The 19,460-nt window shown below is 38.3% G+C and overlaps 1 protein-coding gene across 6 annotated transcripts in view; it reads right to left on the bottom strand.

Annotated features, from left to right (window-relative positions):
• USP37 (ubiquitin specific peptidase 37) overlaps positions 1-19,460 on the bottom strand; it is an 89,690-nt gene that overhangs the window by 53,321 nt on the left and 16,909 nt on the right. For all 6 annotated transcript variants that reach the window (XM_029225058.1, XM_029225059.1, XM_029225061.1 and 3 more), the window contains 5 exons: positions 19,032-19,132; positions 16,164-16,342; positions 15,744-15,821; positions 7,285-7,382; positions 5,654-5,738 (listed from right to left, as the gene is read on the bottom strand). In XM_029225058.1, the coding sequence (XP_029080891.1) occupies positions 5,654-5,738; positions 7,285-7,382; positions 15,744-15,821; positions 16,164-16,342; positions 19,032-19,132 (541 nt within the window). The remainder of the gene's footprint in view (positions 1-5,653; positions 5,739-7,284; positions 7,383-15,743; positions 15,822-16,163; positions 16,343-19,031; positions 19,133-19,460) is intronic.

Here is a 19,460-nt window from a genome sequence, read left to right as displayed (position 1 = left end):
CAGCAAATCTGTTGATAGGGAGCTGAAGGCATAATACTGTACCTACATAACCTATAATCAAAATAATCCAAGTTAATGGCTTGAGAAAAGCCATAAATAGTTTTACTTCTTTATTCACTTTTATCCACTTAATGACTATCATACATTAGTTTACCTAGTCTTGAAAACATTTAGGCAGTGAACTTTTTCCACTGTTAGACAACAAATATTCTTACCCAATCTCCTTGAGAACTTACTCTAATTTATATGCTTAGCAGTGAAAATGGTAGGAGTATTTTCATTTAAAGTTTTCCTAGATAGTGACTGTTTTCCAAAAAGGCTGTACTAATTTACATTTCCATCAGTAGTGAATTTCCCTTTCTTTACATGGTCTCCATTACATTATTATCACTCTAATGAGTGAAACATGATCTCATTGTTATTTTGTTTTATATTTTCCTGATTACTACCAAAGCTGAACATATCAATCTTTTCTTTATGGTTTCAATTTCTGTGTCTTAAGAATCACTCTGTAGGGACGTCCCTGGTGGCGCAGTGGATAAGAATCTGCCTTCCAATGCAGGGGACATGGGTTCGAGCCCTGGTCTGTGAAGATCCCACATGCCACAGAGCAACTAAGCCCGTGCACCACAACTACTGAGCCTGCGCTCTAGAGCCTGCAAGCCACAACTACTGAGCCCACGTGCCACAACTACTGAAGCCCGCATGCCTAAAGCCCATGCTCCACAACAAGAGAAGCCATCGCAATGAGAAGCCTGCACACCGCAACTAAGAGTAGCCCCCACTCGCTGCAACTAGAGAAAGCCTGCACACAGCAACAAAGACCCATTGCAGCCAAAAATAAATGAATAAATTTTTTTAAAAAAGGAATCATTCTGTAATGTAAGGTCAGAGAAATGTTTTCCTATATTTTCTTTTAAAAGTTTAAAATCTTGTTTTCCCTCCTACTCAGGTCTTCAAGCTGTTTGGACGTTTACTTTTTGCATCTTGTAAAGCAGGAATTAGGATTTACTTTTTTATAAGGAAAAACCAAGTGTCCCCAAACAACTTGTTGTCTGCCTAGGCCATCTGTTAGCCAGTGTCTGGTTTTTTACTCAAGAAAAAAAAAAATTGTGAAATAGAATACAGAAAAATATATAAAAATCAAATGTGTAACACTGTGGTACAGGATGTTGATACTGAGGAAAGTTTTGTGTGTGAGGGAGGATGGGGGTATTAGGTACACTTTGTACTTTCTGTTCAATTTTGCTGTGAACCTAAAACTGCTCTAGAAAGAAAAGTTTATTAATTAAAAATCAAGCGTGGAGCTTAACAATATTTTTATAAAGCAAACACATATGTAAACAACCATTAATGTCAAAAACCTCCAAGTACCCCTTCCCAGTCACAACCCCGTGCCTCTACCCTAAAAGTTACCATTAGCTTTCTATCAGTTTTATTTCTTACTATGTACTCCTACATATTGTAGTTTGGACAATGAAAGGTATATCTGTTTTCATCCTTTTGCTTTCAACCTTTCTCCATCTTTATGCTGTAGTTGTCTTTTAAACAGCACATGGATTATTATTCTTCCTTTAAAATCCAGTCTTTCTCTTTAACTGAAATATTTAGTGTATTTATATTTAATGTCATTACTGATTTAGGTTAATAACTCAAAATCTTTGTCTACTAATTCTATCATATGTGTCATTTCTGAGTATTTATTAATTTTTCTCTTCTTATGAGTTATATTTTCCTGTTTGTAAGCTTAGTAATATTTTCTTGGATGTCAGACATTGTGAATTTTATCTTGTGGGGTGCTGTGTATTTTTTATTTCTATAAACATTCTCAAATTTTGTTCTGGGATGTGCTGAGGTTACCAGGAAACAGTTTGATCTTTTTTGGTCTTGCTTTTTTTTTTTTTTTTTTTTTTTTTTTGCGGAACGCGGGCCCCTCACCGCCGTGGCCCCTCCCGCCGCGCAGCACAGGCTCCAGACGCGCAGGCCCAGCGGCCACGGCCCACGGGCCCAGCCGCTCCGCGGCATATGGGACACTCCCGGACCGGGGCACGAACCCGTATCCCCCGCATCGGCAGGCAGACTCCCAACCACTGCACCACCAGGGAAGCCCTGATCTTGCTTTTAAGGTTTGTCATGTGGGAAAAGAGCAGCAATTCGTCTAGGGATAGTTTTTCTTCACTAATGAGGTGAGACCTTTCTTAGGCATTCAAATTGCTGCTATTAGGAACAGGAACTATGCCTGGCTTTATGTATACTCCAAGTATTATTCCCTTACATCCTTTTGGATGGTTCTTTCCCTGGCCTTGACTAGTTTCCTCACCTGCATATGCTGCTCAGCACTCAAAATGAATACTCAAGGGGACCCTCTGCAGATCTCTGCAATTCCTTCTCTGTGCAGCTTTCCCCTCTGGTACTCTGCTCGGTGAATTCTAGCTGCCCTTGGCCTCCCTGGACTCCTAGCTCCAGTTCTTCAACTCAGGAAGAGCACAGGGCTGGCTCTGCATGGTTCCCCCTCCTTGTGTAGCAACCTGGAAACTTTGACTAGGAAGCAAGCTGAGGCAGTCATAAGCTTAATTTGTTTCCCATCTCTCAGGGATCACTGTCCTTCACTGACTCATGTCCGATGTCTCAAGATCCATTGTTTCATACAGTTTGCCCAGGTTCTTAGTTGTTTCATGAAGGAGGGTAATCTGGTCCCTGTTATTCCATCTTGGCCAGAAGTGGAAGTCACCTTTAACTTTTTAATATGTCTATGTTAACTGTGGCCTCCTCTCAAACAAAAAATGAACTTAAAATGTTTTAATTTCCCTGTACTTTTCTCCACTCCTTTATTTCTTCTTATTGTATAATATTTTATTAATTTTTTGTTTTTAATTCTATCATCATTTTATAAAAACTATCAAAATGTATTTAGATGCATAGAATAAGCCTGGAAGGATATTAGTAACAGTAGTTGCCTCTTGAAAGAAAATGAACAAGCAGGAGTTAGGAGAGATTTATTTTTCACTGTATGCACCCTGAAACTTTTGAAGTTTCTACCATATGCCCTTATTACTTATACAAAAGAATAAATTTTAAAGGTATTTAATTTTTAAATATGCTTAACATTTTTTTTGCTCACTGATTTTTCTTACTTCTACTCCTTTTGTTCAGTTTTCTTCTTGCTAAATAAATCCTGTCTTTGTATATCTAAAACCAGCAATTTTTTAGAAGTTGTTTTCATCTTTTTTTTTTTTTGCGGTACACGGGCCTCTCACTGTTGTGGCCTCTCCCGTTGCAGAGCACAGGCTCCGGACGCGCAGGCTCAGCGGCCATGGCTCACGGGCCCAGCCGCTCCGCGGCATGTGGGATCCTCCCGGATCAGGGCACGAACCCGTGTCCCTTGCATCAGCAGGCGGACTCTTAACCACTGCACCACCAGGGAAGCCCTGTTTTCATCTTTTGAACTTAATAAACATGTCGTTCTTTTTTCTTTTTTTTTGGCTGCACGGTGCAGCATGCGGAACTTCCCTGACCAGTGATCGAAACTGTGCCCCCTGCATTGGAAGCACGGAGTCTTTCTTTTTTTAATTAATTAATTTACTTATTTTATTTTTGGCTGCCTTGAGTCTTCGTTGCTGCGTGCAGGCTTTTTCTAGTTGTGGCGAGCGGGGGCTACTCTTCGTTGTGGTGCACCGGCTTCTCATTGCAGTGGCTTCTCTTGTAGTGGAGCATGGGCTCTAGGCACGTGGGCTTCAGTAGTTGGCAGCAAGGAGTCTTAACCACTGGACCACCAGGGAAGTTCTGTCTGCATTCCTGAATTAAAATTTAGCTGGATATGGAATTCTTTGATATTATTACTCCAGTGTCTTCTGTTTCTATTGTTGCTAATGTCAGTTTTCCTTTTATAGACAATATTTTTCTTTCTCTTAGCTTTTAAAATTTCTTTACCCATCATCTTCTACAATGTGGATTTAAAAAAAATATATTGGCTGTTTGGCATTTGTTGAGGCATTTCAATGTGGACTTCCATCATTTTCACCCATTCTTTCTTTGACAAATTCCTTGCCTTTATTCTCCAGTCTTTTTCTTTTTTTTCCAAAATGCTATTAAGACATGGAGGGTAGACCAAGGAGCCCAACATAATTCTCTTAATTTCATTTACATTTACCATCTCCTCTCTGTGCTACATCCCATGATCATGCATTTTTGATGTGTTTAGTAGCTGTGTCAGTCTGGACCTCTAACCTGCATAGGACTTTATATCAGGGGTTCAGAATTCTTGCCCCTATGCAGGTAACACTACAGCAGATGCCAATCATTGCAAATCCCATTTTTGGGTTTGCTCTCTGTTTAGGGAGCATCAGGCAAGCAGCATATTTATGGTTCCAAACTCAGGTAGTTACACAGAAGTGTTGCGCCTTGGTTTACTAGCACAGAGAACAGTTCTAGATACCCAGCTTCACGTAGCTTCACATAAGAAATCAAATTCTAGTCTGGGGTCATGTTCAGTTCCCAATCTCATGCTGGTTTTGAAGACCCAGCCCTAAATACTTGACTCCAGTCTGTGTTTTGTAAGTGCTTTATGGCTTCAGCCTTTACTCAGTATTAGTTTGCTCACCAATCTGGAAATTTTCACCTTATCCTTGAGTGCAGCTTTGCATTAAAAGAAATTTTTATTTCCTCAATCATTCCTAGGTGCAATGAATATTCTCATTCTATTATTTTGAGAAGAAATTTGTATTGTATTTAATAAATCATTTGAAAACCAAATTTAGTTCTTTTTTTTTCAACTTAGATTCCTTTAAGATTCTTCTAATAAGCAGAAATGTCAAGCTTCCTCTGCCTTAAATTCAAAAAACTTAGTTACCACTGCAGTCACAAAGTGCTTGATAGATACCACCCAAGGTTAAATATACCTAAATATACAATATCAGATTCTTTATTTCGCCTTAATCATTTAATGCAAAAAATCCAGATGTCTTTACCACTTTGAATTAAATTCTAGTAAAAAACAAAATATGACTTAATAGGTCATTACACATCGTATCTATTATACACCATTACCCTCACTTTTTATCATTATCATTGCCCCTCTGTGCAGCATTCCATGATCACACCTCCTTGACAAGTGCTTAGCAGCTGCCTTACACATTCATACCCAATAAACCTCGAAAAATTTAATCTATATCTCTAGAATCAGCAGTTAAATTTCTGACTAGCCTTTTCCAGTTAAAGATACCTACTAATGTGAAACTTTTGCTTTTTAAAGAAAATGCCTTAACTTTTGGTAGGTAGCTTAACAAATACACAGGCAACAAAGGCAATTTTAAAATGCCCCAAAGGACAGATCATATGTTCATCACTCGGAACAATGGAAAATACACTGGTCTAGTATCTGATCACACTGCCAGTCATAACCTGTGGCCTCAGTACAAATCTTCCTACACATCAGTTTATTCTTGTGTTGAAAAACATAAAAAATAAGAGTTTGAACTAAAACATTTCTAGAGTAGTTTCTAACTAAAATGTCATGAATCTATAATTCTCATCAATTTTGTTATTTTAAATTAGGGTATTCATTTACAGCACAATGCACAGCCCATCCCATCATTTAATATTCTGAAGAAGAAAGCTCTTCAAGTTCTTCACAAGGCATATAACCAATGCATACCTGTCTAGGTTAGTGCTGCCAGGAGAGTAGTCCTTGGATGCAGCTCTGCTACCATAAAAAGATGATGACTGCAAAGGTAAAAGCCCTAAAAAATGAACAGACACAGGAAACGTTTAATTCCTAAATCAACCATTCAAGTTCATTTAATAATAAAATTATGCATTGGGCCTGTTTATATTTAAACTCTTTTTTTCCCCTTCTTTTCATCAAAACAATACATATATACACATGTTAAAAGATCGAACACTGTGGAAAACATTATAACAGGTCATAAAAGAATACTCTCCAGCCCTAAAGCTCCACAAATTTTGCTTCCAATTTCTAACCATTTTTTGAAACTTAGTTTTTCTGATTTCCTCCATAACATTAAATAATGTTTCTATAATTTCTTGATTTATTCATTTTTAAACAATATCAGCTGACTCCCTTTTTGAAAAATTAGAAATAATTTCTTATTTACATCACCCCTACTCTTGTTCTCCTCTCTCCAACCAATTACCAGTTGTGTTATTTATTTATTTTTTGGCTGTGCCACGTGGCTTGCAGGATCTTAGTTCCACGACCAGGGATTGAACCTGGGCCCACAGCAGTAAAAGCGCCGAGTCCTAACCACTGGACTGCCAGGGAACTCCCCATCAGTTCTGTTATTTTAGTTCTACTGATTAACTTTGCAACTTTAACACACTTAAACTTTCTACATTTTATTCCATGAACCTTTTTATCACTTGACCGTTTACTTCCTTCTCTCTCTCCTCTTCTACATCAACTTTTGTAAGACGTACCTTAACTTCAACAGTATTAAGCATCATTACATCTTTAAGTATTCTGTTTTCTAACTATAGGTTGATTGCAAAAACTTAAAACCAATAAGTGGAGTTTACATAATGTATTATTATTTCAGAGATAAGAATTATATTAGAGATACTTCTTTCTGTAGGAGTCCAATGTTACAACTCTGAACCACTAAAAGGAGACCGTTCCTACAGTCCTGATCAAATGAATTCTCGTAAACTCCTAAATTATCAAAATCATGCCGTATTTTAGCTTGCTTCAATTTAATTTCAAGTTGAACACAGTATTCAAATCAATACCAGATACTTGAGTCTTTAAGGAGTTTAGAGGATCAGAGAGATATGTTAAGTATAGGAAACACTAATAAAAATTCAGGGACAGTCTAACTTTTAGTTTTTGTAAAAACAAGGAACAAGTGAACTTAAACAACTGCTTCAGGCAATAATTTCAAGATCTTCTGGAACTTCTAATAAGTAGCAACACTGATGAACTTTAATTTCAACCGCTTTAACTCCTTGGATTCATTCCATGGTTCAGGTACTTTGACAATGGTTCAGGTACTTTGACAATGAAATAATTTAATTCTAGGTAGTTAAACAGGGGAAAAGGCAAAGCTTAAATTCCTTGCAAGCAAAATAAAAATTCCCTTATAGTTCTAATATTTTAAAAAATATTTTAGCCAAGTACTAGATACAAATTGGTACCTGATAACTAGTACTGAATTACACAGTATTCCTGAATAATGTAGAGAAATATGCCCCAGTTTAGGTTTCTATTTCTAGTCTAATACCATCCATCATACAATAAATGAGTATCTTATAAAAAGACCAAATACTTACCTGATGTCCTATTCTCTTCTGACTGTTTCAAACTCAGCTGCTTCTCTCTACTGCTGGTTAAATACTTTCTTGAGGGATCTGTCATAGCCTTGTTGTTCCTACAGTTAATAATTTAATTCAAATATATATATATGTATAAGGATACAATTCTTAATTTTAAATAGTCATTAAAAATCTACATTTCAATTGCCAAATTCATTGATTTGCTGGAAGTTAGGTTACAAGGTGTCAAAGCCTTAAGCAAATGAGGATCATAAAAATAAGCTTTCATTACCTAGTCAAAAGCCAATTTAATCCATAACCCTGGTAATTAGGCAAAAATGAAGGAGTATTTTCTTTATACAAAAGTCAAACCAGAGACAGCAATATTATATAGGTTTTCTTAGCCGAAAGCAAGGCCAGATGAAATGATTCAGCTACTAAGACCAAAAGAATCAAGAACTAAGCTAAAAAAATTAAAATTAAAAAAAATTTTAAATAAATAAAATTTTAAAAAAAGTAAACTATTCAAGCTTGATACTGAATAGGTTTAAAAAGTAAAACAGGACTTCCCTGGTGGCACAGTGGTTAGGAATCCGCCTGCCAACACAGGGCACATGGGTTCGATCCCTGGTCCAGGAAGATCCCACATGCCACAGAGCAACTAAGCCCGTGTGCCACAACTACTGAAGCCCACGTGCCTAGAGCCCGTGCACGCAAGAAAGAGTAGCCCCCGCTCAACGCAACTATAGAAAGCCTGCACGCAGCAACGAAGACCCAACGCAGCCAAAACTAAATAAATACATTTATATATATATATATGAAAAGTAAAACAAAATTCAAAATGTTCTTAAAGTTTATGTAATTTGAAATACTATTTACTAAATGTCAACATTTCAATTCACAGTGATTAAACAATTTTAAGTTCATGAACACAAAATTAAAATTTCTTAAGCCCCCTTTTCCCCCTCTATTATTCCCAAATACCTGGACCTATATTAAGTAGAGTGGGTCCATTCAGAAACATGCTCATGCTTTGATTAAAAGTGCTAATTTTAGGAGAACCATCATGAATAAAGCCTGTAAGCAGACAATGTAGACGCTCCACCCAGATGCCCTCTGGCCCCATTTTTGTGTCCTCTCGTCCACACCAATTTAGGTATTTTTTGTTTGTTTTCAATTTTTTTTTATATTGGAGTATAGTTGATTAACAATGGTGCGTTACTTTCAGGTGTACTGCAAAGTGATTCAGTTATACATATACGCATATCTATTCTTTTTCAAGTTCTTCAATTTAGGGTTGTTTTTTTTTTTTAATTTTTTGATAGCCTATACCTAGGGTTCTTCTTCACAGGATTGCCCTCAAGCTACTACAGAGACTTTGCCTGCACTCTCAGAGAGTCACAAGTAAGGTCAGGTGCTAAAGTACAGAAGCCCAGCTCCCCTGCCTTGGATTAGAACAGTTTTAAGGTGAAATTTATATAACAGATTTTCCTCTCTGGGATTAGGATGAATCCTAACCTCTGCATTTTTCTGCTCAGAGATCAGATCTCTGTCTGAGATCACACGCATTCTTTGTTTCTTGCACTTCAATATCTTGCTTCCCCCACCCCCTTCCTGGGTATCCCCCGGGAATAATTCCTAAATAAATCACTTGCACACTACCCTCTATTTCAGGGTTTGTTTCTGGGGAACTTGATCTACAACCGTTAGTGCTAGAAGTGGGTCTAGGAAGCATACTGTCTAAGGACAGGATTCTGGAATTGGATCGATTGTTTGGCAATGGCAACAGAAATTCCATTCCTGGTGGTAAAATTTTTGGTATCCTATAGTGTTACACCACCAAGATTTTTCATATGTAGTGAACAACCTGGATAAAGTAGAAGAGAATATGGCTCATGCAATCTCTCCAGCATTTGAAAAATGTGGTAGAATGCACAATGGATCGTTAGGGTTATAGAAATGTTCTAAAACTGGACTATGCTGATAGTTGCACAACTCAATAAATTTACCAAAAATACAGAATTATACATTTAAGACAGGTGAATTTTATGGTGTGTAAACTGTACCTCAATTAAGCTGTTTAAAAAATGTCCCAAATTATTCCCTTCCTTGTACCCAAGTCCCCTATTAAGAAATGCAATCTATTTCCCCAACCCTTAATGAGGCTGGCCTTGTGATTTCCTTTTCCCAAACGAATGTGACAGACATAACAGCACATAAGTCCTATGCTAAGGCTAAAGGCACCCTGCAAATTTCCACTCATTCTCTTGGAACCCTACCACTGCTTTATGAATAATTCCAGGGTAACCTGCCAGGTGACAAAAGAAAACATGGCCAATCTCCCTCATCACTCCAAGCACTAGACAGCCAATGGCCAGTCATACAAGTAATGCCACCTTGGACCAGCCAACCCTTAGCCAACCTACCAACTGACCATGGATGCATGAGAAAATGAGAGAATCCAGCCACAACTGGCCAAGCCAGACCCAGATAAACAGAACCACTCAAGTGACCACTGACCCGTAAGCGATAATAGTTACTATTTTAAGTATCTTGTTATATAACACTAGATACCTGATACAGTGATATGGGGTAAATAATAATCATAAAGACTGTGAGTCATCAAGGGACTATGCAACCAGAGCAAGCCATCATGAGCTGGGTGCTATCATACCCACAAAGCTGATCAGGAAGTTACAGCAGTAATCCATCATAAAATGTGAGTGGTATATCCAAGCAAATAGGAATAGATAATGAGAACAGACCTATGAGCATTCTGGTGACCAGCTGGAAGAAGAGGAAAAAAACCTGTGCCTGGTTCATGGATGGATCATCTTGGTACATTGGTACAAGCTGAAAATGAACTGTTGCTGCACTGTAGCCCCACTAAGGGACTGCCCCAGAACACAGGAGTAAGACAAAATCCTACACTGTGCAGAGTTTGAGGAATGCACCTCATTAACCACTTTGTGTGGAGAGAAAAGTGGGTCAATGGACCCCTGGATGGTGGCAAATGGTTTGGATGGATAGTCAGGGGCCTGGAAGGAATGACTGGAAGATCAGGGAGAAATGATTTATGGAAGAGGTTTATGGATAGTCATATAGAAGTATGTACAGGGCATCCCTCGTGGCGCAGAGGTTGAGAGTCTGCCTGCCGATGCAGGGGACACGGGTTCGTGCCCTGGTCCGGGAAGACCCCACATGCCACAGAGCAGCTGGGCCCGTGAGCCATGGCCGCTGGGCCTCTGCGTCCGGAGCCTCTGCTCCGCGGCGGGAGAGGCCACGGCAGTGAGAGGCCCGCGTACTGCAAAAAAAAAAAAAAAAAGAAGTATGTACAAAGGGTGAAGATCTGTTTCACATGTTAATGCTCACCAGAGAACTCCACTAAAGACACATTAAGTCTCTTAATGTCTCCACTTAAGAAACAATCATGCAGGGTAACTTGTCCAGGAGATGTCATTCAATTTCTGTACTCAGCCATCCAAGTATTTCCACAAAAGGGCCCATGAATAACAGCCATGGTGGCAGAGATAAAAGCTCTGAATGCACCCTACAATAGGGGCTCCCCTTCAATAAGGCTGGTTTAGCTACTGATGCTGCTGAATGTCCAACTGGTCAGCAGCAGAGGCTGATCCCCAGCCCATGATTGAGTACTATCCTTTAAGGAAATCAACCAGTCATTTGGTGATAAGTTGATTACATTAGACACCTTCCATCCCAGAAAGAGTAGCAATTAATTCTGGTTGGAATTGGCATATATTTTAGGTTTGCTTTTGCCTTTCCTGCCCACAGTGCCTTGGCTGCACTGCTATCTGAGGACTCATAAGAGTATATGATTTATTAACATGAAATCTCACATAACACCATCCTGGAACGAGAAACCCACTTTATACAAAAGAAAAGGAGGTACAATAAGGGCATATGACCAAAGGCTCCATTGGTCCTACCACATACCATATTACCTCAAATCTGATGGCCAACAGCCTTTAAAGGTGCAGCTTACAGATGATCTCATTAGGAACTGGGTGCCCTTCAAGACACAATATATAGCACAAACCAACAAGCCATTACATTTATAGAGAATACATGGGTCTGGAAACCAAGAAGTAGAAGTAGGAATGCCCCCACTAAATATCACTCTTGATAACGCTCTTGTGCTTCTTGTCCCCTCAATTTAGATTCTGTGGGTCTAGAGGTCCTGGTTTCCAGAGTGGGGACTTTTTCAACGGGGGGACAGGAAGAGTCCCATTTAATCTAAAGCTATGGCTGCTACCTACTCATTTGGGGCTTCTCATGCTGGCAGATCAACAGGCAAAGAAAGGAGTTACCATACTGTAACTGACTTTGATTATTATAAGGGGCAGGGTTGCTGCTATATAATGAGGGCAGGAAGAATATGTTTGGAATAAAGGAAATTCACCAGGGAATCCTTAGTGCTCTCATGCTCAGTTTTAACTCTGAATGGGCAATTATAGCAATCACAACCTGAGAAGTACACAGTGACCAGGGGCTCAGCCCCCTCAGAGAAGAAGATCTCAGTCATACCACCAGGCAAACCATTAAGACCAGCAGAAGTGTTAGTGGAAAATGCAGTGAATCTAGAATGGATGGTAGAAGTAGATAATAATATCAGTTATAGCCTCAAGGCTATTTGTAGCAATAAGGACAAAAAGAACTGCAGCTTATCCCACTAACCCTCCTTTTTTTAATATTCTCACCCAGAATGAAAAGCATCAATGTGAAGAATCTATAATAAGATGGAATGAACTTAATAGTGATGCTCTATCAGAGCCCCCTCAGATTGCTGTTTATACTTCTCACGCATCTAGACTATTATGTCTTCAACTGCCAGCACGTGCAGTTCTTCAGAAGACTGCCTTTGGGCTATTTCAAATATTTTACACATCTAGGCAGAGCCAAAAGCCCCAAGGCAGCTGTTAACCAAAAACAGTGCAGTATGGAAATATGAAAGCTCATCTTCCTTACTTCTAGTTGAAAGAAGCCCAGACCTCCTGCTGGATCAAGATGAGGCCCACTCTCTGTGGGACTTTTATCTAAGGTGACATCCTTAGTTGGCTTCTTCCCCTTCCCAGTCCTGCTTTCCTTACTCTGTTACTGGTCTCGCCTATGAGTGCTTCCTTAATAAGGCGCTTGCAGAAGTATGTTCATCTAGAGCCTGCTTCTAGGAAGTCCAAACTTTAAAAAATTTAATTGTGATGGTATAAAAAGTATTATTAGCCCAGAACAAGGATTAGAAATTTAGGGTTCATCAGACAACTCAAAGTGGAACAACTGAGACTTCCCCAAAGTGTGGTGAATAAGGTGGACTGGCGTGCAAAGTCCATTACTACCACCTTTCAGTGTACCTCCCTGTTCTACAGAAGCCAGAAAGCTAAAAAACTACATTTCCAAGTTAGTGTTCAAGATTTAAGGTAAATTACATATACTTGTGCAAGATATGGGAAATGGAAATAGGGAGAGGTCATGTGTTCTGCTACTTCTGGTGGTTAACAACGTGAGGGTATCTACTTTTCCTGTAGAGGATTTCCGCATTTGGCAGTGGCAGCACAGTTCTAGAGATAACAGTTTTCATGCCAGCTTCCAATTCAGCTGTTCACTTCATGACAGCCAGGAGCATCTTTGGTGACCTGATCTGGGGCATGGCTCTCAAAATCATTCCTGAAAGCTTAACCCAGAGTCTACATTTTCAGCTTTCCTAATGATTCTGTAAGCCATTTAATGCTCTCTGTATGGAAATACCTTTGTGTGTAAACTAGCTAGAGTGAATTTTGTTCCCTACAACTGGACTCCAAATACACAAATTTTGTTACTAGAAGTGGGATGCTACCATAACAAACCTATAATATGCAGAACTAGCTCAGTAGGAAGGTAGAGGGTAAGAACACAGATATTACAGACTGGAAAGCTGGTGACTATTGTTATATTTCAGCAAAATATTTACAGAACTGTTGTCTGTAATGTCTTGGGAGGCAGACCTCAAAGGAAAAGGTTGAGACAATTAAGAACACTGGTCTTTCTTACTGCTTTCAGTGAGGTTCTATTCAAGACAGATAAATCTGGGCAAGAACTAGCCAGCTTGCAATCAAGGATGAAAAGGAATACATTTCTCTGTGCCAATGGCCTAGAATTAAAATTGTGTGGTAACTTGAGACCATATGGGACTAAAAAAATCCAACTGCTTCTAATTCTCAAATTGAGGCAATGATAAGAGGTAACTGGAGAAGTAGTTTTGTGAAAAACTGATGTTAATATTAGGGAAAACTGCGTGAGGGGTATACAGGTACATTTTATACTATCTTTGCAACTTTCCTGTAAATCTAGAATTATTCCAAAATTTAAAAATTTATTAAAAGAACCAAAATAACAACAAAAAAATTGGCTCTAATTCTTTCTCAAGCCTATAAAAGCCTGCTTGTTCTACCTTTAAAGAAACTTCTAGACTTCTAAAGCTTACAGATTTCTAACTTCCAGAACTACACCAGCATGACTTAGGCTACAAAAGCTGAATGGCTCCAAAGAACATAGTCTTCAAAACCCCCTTCAGCTATGGCCTTGAAAGATAACAGACAAAGGAAATCAATCAAAGGGCAAAGCCAGGAGTCGTATGGAGTAAAATGAGCAAGTGTTTCTCCCAGAGGATAGGACAGAGACTGCTACATGGGCTAATGAAGAACTTATTCCACTGCTTTCACTGTCTTCACAATTTCTGCCTAACAAGATTTTATCTCTGCTATAGACCAATGACTCCTCAGTTTCCTATTCTTATCTTTTCTAAATGGTAACTTTTACTGTGGTTATCCTGTGCCTACTCCAGCAATGTATAATGAATGATATGCATATGGAGATGGAAGTGAGGAATGCAGATTAACCTGCCTCTTAGTTTTTATGTGTCAGACCATGAGGGGCATGGTCCAAGGCACACCTGGACCTTATGGAGAGAACTGCACATAACCCAGAGATCCTGGACTCTGAGCTGGATACAATGACTAAATGAGACATGGAGGTTGTCTCCAGCAGGGTGAAGGTAGGAGTACTCTATATACGGGAAGAATGATAAACAGAGGTAATTCTGTGGCTAGAAGAGTAAATATGGCAGACTGTTAGTTGTCCCCAAATAACCATTGTAGTCTTCTGCCATAATAGTAGAATTTGGGCTAGGCATTTCCCAGACCTTCTCATAACTTGATATAACCACATGACTAAGTTCCAGCCAATGTGATATGTACAACAGTGGTGTGTACAATTTTCAGCCTACACGAGAGCAGTATGCCCTCCCTTTGCTCCTTTCCTCCTTCCCGATAGGAATACAGACATGAGAGTGGAGGCTGAAGCTATCCTGGTTCATAAAATGGAAGCTACTTATTAAGAATGGCAGTTCAAGAAGATAGAAGGAACTTGAGTCCATGGTCATTGTAGTTTAAGATACCACACCAGTCTTATCACCTACGTAGATTTTTGTATCTGTTACAGCAACAGAACCAAGAACCCAATTACTATATAAAGTTTCTTTATCTTTTTCACAACTCCTTTCTGGTGACCCTTTGATCTCGAACACCAGTTAACTGAATAGCAACTGATTTCTGTTAAGGTATTACCTGGCAACTGTGTAATAAGTTTTCTCTCCCAAAAGACAGACAGACAGACAAACAAACAAAACCCACAACCCACCCATTATGAGGAAGAGAACTGTGAGCTGGTGACTATCCTATTACAGGTATGCCCTTTTGTTCAACACAAAAAATAGCTCCAAAAGATTGATGCTCCTTGCCTAGAACCTATGCAAGGTTTTATTTTTTTATTTTATTGGAGTATAATTGCTTTACAATGTTGTGTTAGTTTCTGTTGTCCAATGAAGTGAATCAGCTATATGTATACCTATATCCCCTCCCTCTTGGACTTCCCTCCCAGCCCCCCATCCCACCCATCTAGGTCATCACAGAGCACCAAGCTGAGCTCCCTGTGCTGTACAGCAGGTTCCCATCAGCTATCTATTTTACACATGGTAGTGTATTTATGTCAAACCTAATCTCCCAATTCGTCCCACCCTCCCCTTCCCCCACTGTGTCCACATGTCTACCTAAGCTAACTTTTCACATGAATAAGGTAAAAAAAATTTTTTACAGGTAAAGGGAAGAGGGAAGGAAGGGGGTCCATGCTAAAAGAGCAGCCAACAAGAAACACTTATCTAGAGTTCTTCAGCTCTATCCTTCTTCTAAGTGCTGCAAATAAAAAAAGCTAGGATGGGAAAAGTGCACAGAAATGACCAAAGCAGTACTAATGGCCAAATCCTCTCCCTATTGAGCCCACAACCTACTGTCACCAAAATACTCTAAATCCTGTTCTTCTATCTTTGGGATTCCCATAAACTGAACACCATCCCAATCTTCTCTAGTGGTTGCAATTACCAATATAAGAAACACTGATCTAGTGCCATAAAAGTTCTTAAAGCAACTTACGACGATGAATCATTTTCTTTAGGGTAATCTTCATTCAGCTCTGAGCCAGATGACAGCATTCTTTTCCTCTTTTCAGTCCTATAGAGAACAGAGAAAAAATGTTATTTTTAAAAAGTTGTAATTCATACTATTAAAAAGTATAAACCAACATACTCAAGAACAAGAACCGTGACTACTGCTATCTAATTCTCTACACCACATTTAAATTAATATACTGTGTATCTGCAAGCTCTATACGTGTCACTAACATAAATCACAAGACAAATACTAATTATCTCCAAAAAACACACTTCACACTTTCTTCTTCTAACTGGAAAAATCTCCTTCTTTTTCTCAAATTATTGGTCTTTCTAAAAGGCCTGAAAAACATTTATAAACAGGCAGAGCTAATGACTAAGAAAGAAAAAAAGTCTTTCATACCTATTTTCTAATAACCCTGATCTAAGAGGTGTGGATGCAGATGTCAAAGAGGGAACTGTCCGGGTAGCAGTTACTCCACTTCCTGCTGCGGCCTTAATCGATCCTCTACCTGGATTACCAAGAACTTTTCGAAATGGAATATCATCTTTAGTTTCCAAACTTCCTCTTTTTGAAGAGACCTATAAGAATAAAGTTTAACACAGCCAGTTCTTCAAATTAATTGGCATACTTTTAGACTGGTGATCCTCATATAGGGAACTTTTAAAAAATACCCACAACTGGAGACCCAACTCCAGAGATTCTAGCCTATCTGGTATGGGGGTGAGGCCCATTCATCAGCACTTTTTTTAAAGCACTCTAGGTGATTCTAATTTACGGTCAGTGTCAGAAATTAAGCTTAACGCATATTTTCCTATAGTATTCTTGTAAACTTACAAATTCCACAGCATTCCTGGAAGCAGAAAGGAATTTGCTTCGAATTACTGATTAAAAAAAAAAGGACTCACATACACAAGACAAGGTTCTAGTGACCAGCATGAAAACACAGCTTTAGGGAAAAAAATCCAATTTTGATAATTTAAAGTGACATAAATGTGAGAAAAAGGAGCAATAATGACATTTGGTTGCCACAATTTAAATGCCAAGTCATATGTACAGCATGACTTTTGAGGGGGTTCTAGTTTGGAGAAATGAAACAAATATATATAACAATGGAGAGACTGAAAGTGAAATAGAGCCTACTGGCAGAAGATGAATCAAAGAATCTACCCCCAAAACACATTAAAAACATTCAGAGTTAATGCACACTTTACACATATTAGTTGGGAAACAGTGCTTTTGACCAGCATTGTGCCAGTTAAGTTTTATAACTCTACATTAAGAGCTATGTGATTATCTCTATGGAAAATATTGCCAATTACCTTCTACAGAATTACAATCTTAGAAGAAGAAAGAAAAAATCTCTGAGGTCATCTGGATGAACGATTTAAAAGTTAAATTTATTTTCAAATGGGTAAATCATTCTCAAGATTCAAAAAAAATAAAAATACTATTATAAAAGCCATATACTGAGAAGTCTCATTATCACCCCAATGCCATTCACCCAGTCCTTCCACTTCCCATCCTCCTACACCTTATAAGTATTCTATTGTTTTTTTATGCAAATGAAAATCAATATTTTATTCTTGTTATACAAACAGTAGCATACTATATGCATACTGTTTTGCATATTTTTCAACCTTTTTTGACCATGACCCCATAGCGAGAAATATTTTACATCACAACATATTACACATACACATAAATAAAACCAGAAGTTTCAGAAACCAATACTTTTCCTTACTATGTATAATACCTTCTCTATTGTTTTCTCCTCTATTCCTTTTTTATTTAATGCTAGTCACAATCCACAAAATTGATTTTATAATCTCACTAATGGGAATCATTATTTGTGAAAGTATATTTGCTTCTGCTAGATATAATGTTAACATCTGCTAGATGTTAACACTTATAGTTTAAATATTCTAACACGTTAAATTTCTACCTGTAAATGGATCAATCTCCAAGTAATTATAATGAGTGAAAAACCCAGACAAAAAAAATTATACACTGATCCCATTTATATAAAACTCTAGAAAATGCAAAGTAATCTAGAGTGACACAGAGCAATTCACTTGTGGCTTAGGGATAGGGGCCAGACAGGGAGCTAGAGAGAAGGATTACAAAGGGGGGTGAAGAAGCTTTTAAGGGTTATAGCTATGTTCACTAGGTTATGGTGATGATTTTTGCGGGTATGTACATAAGTCAAAAATGTATCAAATTGCACACTTTAAATATGTGCAATTTACTGCATATCAATAGTATCTCAATTAAAATGTAAAAAAAAACAAAAAAACCCCAACTTGTAAAAGGAAATTAACAAAAATGAAATCTTATTCATTGATTGCTTAGTCCAGTAAATGGTTTAAGTAATCAACCTATCTGCACAGCCAAACAGAATTCATGCTTTTACTTACAGGGGAGCTTCAAAGTTTCTTTTCACACCTGGTTTACCTTTGTTAAGACAAATTAAAAGAGACACAGGACTGCTAAGCCGCAATAGTGCACAGTAAGTCTCATGGCTGGCTGAATATTTATGAAAGAAAAACTGTTTAAAAACCAAACAGGGGCTTCCCTGGTGGCGCAGTGGTTGAAAGTCCACCTGCCGATGCAGGGGAAACAGGTTCGTGCCCCGGTCTGGGAAGATCCCACATGCCGCGGAGCGGCTAGGCCTGTGAGCCATGGCAGCTGAGCCTGCGCGTCCGGAGCCTGTGCTCCGCAACGGGAGAAGCCACAACAGTGAGAGGCCCGTGTACCGCAAAAAAAAAAAAAAAAAAAAAAAAAAAAGCAAACAGAAGACCCAACAAAACAGTCTGGTATCATGTAGTATAGAGGCAAAGTTCATAATGTAGAACAGACCCAAAAAGCATCACAGAAATAATAGCAGCAAACATTTATGGGGTTGTTAGTATATGGTATCACGGGCTAAGCACTTTTACAACATGCATTATCTCATAACAACCCTTAAAATATTATTGCTGTCTTAATTTTACAGATGGGTACTAAGGCTCAGGGTACTTAAGGAACTTCTCCAATGACCTACAGCTAGTAAGTGGCAGCACCAAGTCTCAAACCCACATCTAACTTCAAAGCTATGTTCTTAAAAATTACACTGTGGTAAATTTCAGATATGTGGAAAGTACCCTTGAGATAACGCAAGAATTACTAGACATTACAGTCTAAATTCTACTTCCTGCAACTACTTTATAGAATGTCTATCTAAGATTATCTTTTTTTTAAAAAAAGCTAAAACGATTCAAATAAACATACCTGATTGTCTGAGTAAGAGAGCTGCCTGTTGGTTTCCTTCTGTGAGGTCCTGCTGCCCAGAATAGCTCCAAAACTACCAGAACCCTGAGAAGGTTTCATGGCTGGTGGGAAAAAAAAAAATCTCAAATCACTTACTTTAATAAAGAGATGTCATTATTATTATTTAATCTTGAGGAAACAGAAACAGGAAAAATAAAAAAAATCTAAGTGCTTATCTGACAGAAATTAATTCTGATATATACAGTAACTAAAATTTAGAACTAGGATCAAGCAAAAAATTAAATAACAATGCAAAAATCTGGAAACATGTATTGATGATAGAAGGGTAAGTTTTTAAATGCAAAAAGAAAATGCTAGAAATTCTCCTATATAAATATTTGGTAATTAACACTATAGAAAAGTTAGTCACTGTGTATCTATGGCATGAAC

This window comes from Monodon monoceros, unplaced genomic scaffold (genome assembly GCF_005190385.1).
Source record: "Monodon monoceros isolate NGI ecotype Baffin Bay Population unplaced genomic scaffold, NGI_Narwhal_1 Super_Scaffold_16, whole genome shotgun sequence".
Taxonomy (NCBI): domain Eukaryota; kingdom Metazoa; phylum Chordata; class Mammalia; order Artiodactyla; family Monodontidae; genus Monodon; species Monodon monoceros.
This window is presented reverse-complemented; position numbering and strand designations above follow the sequence as displayed.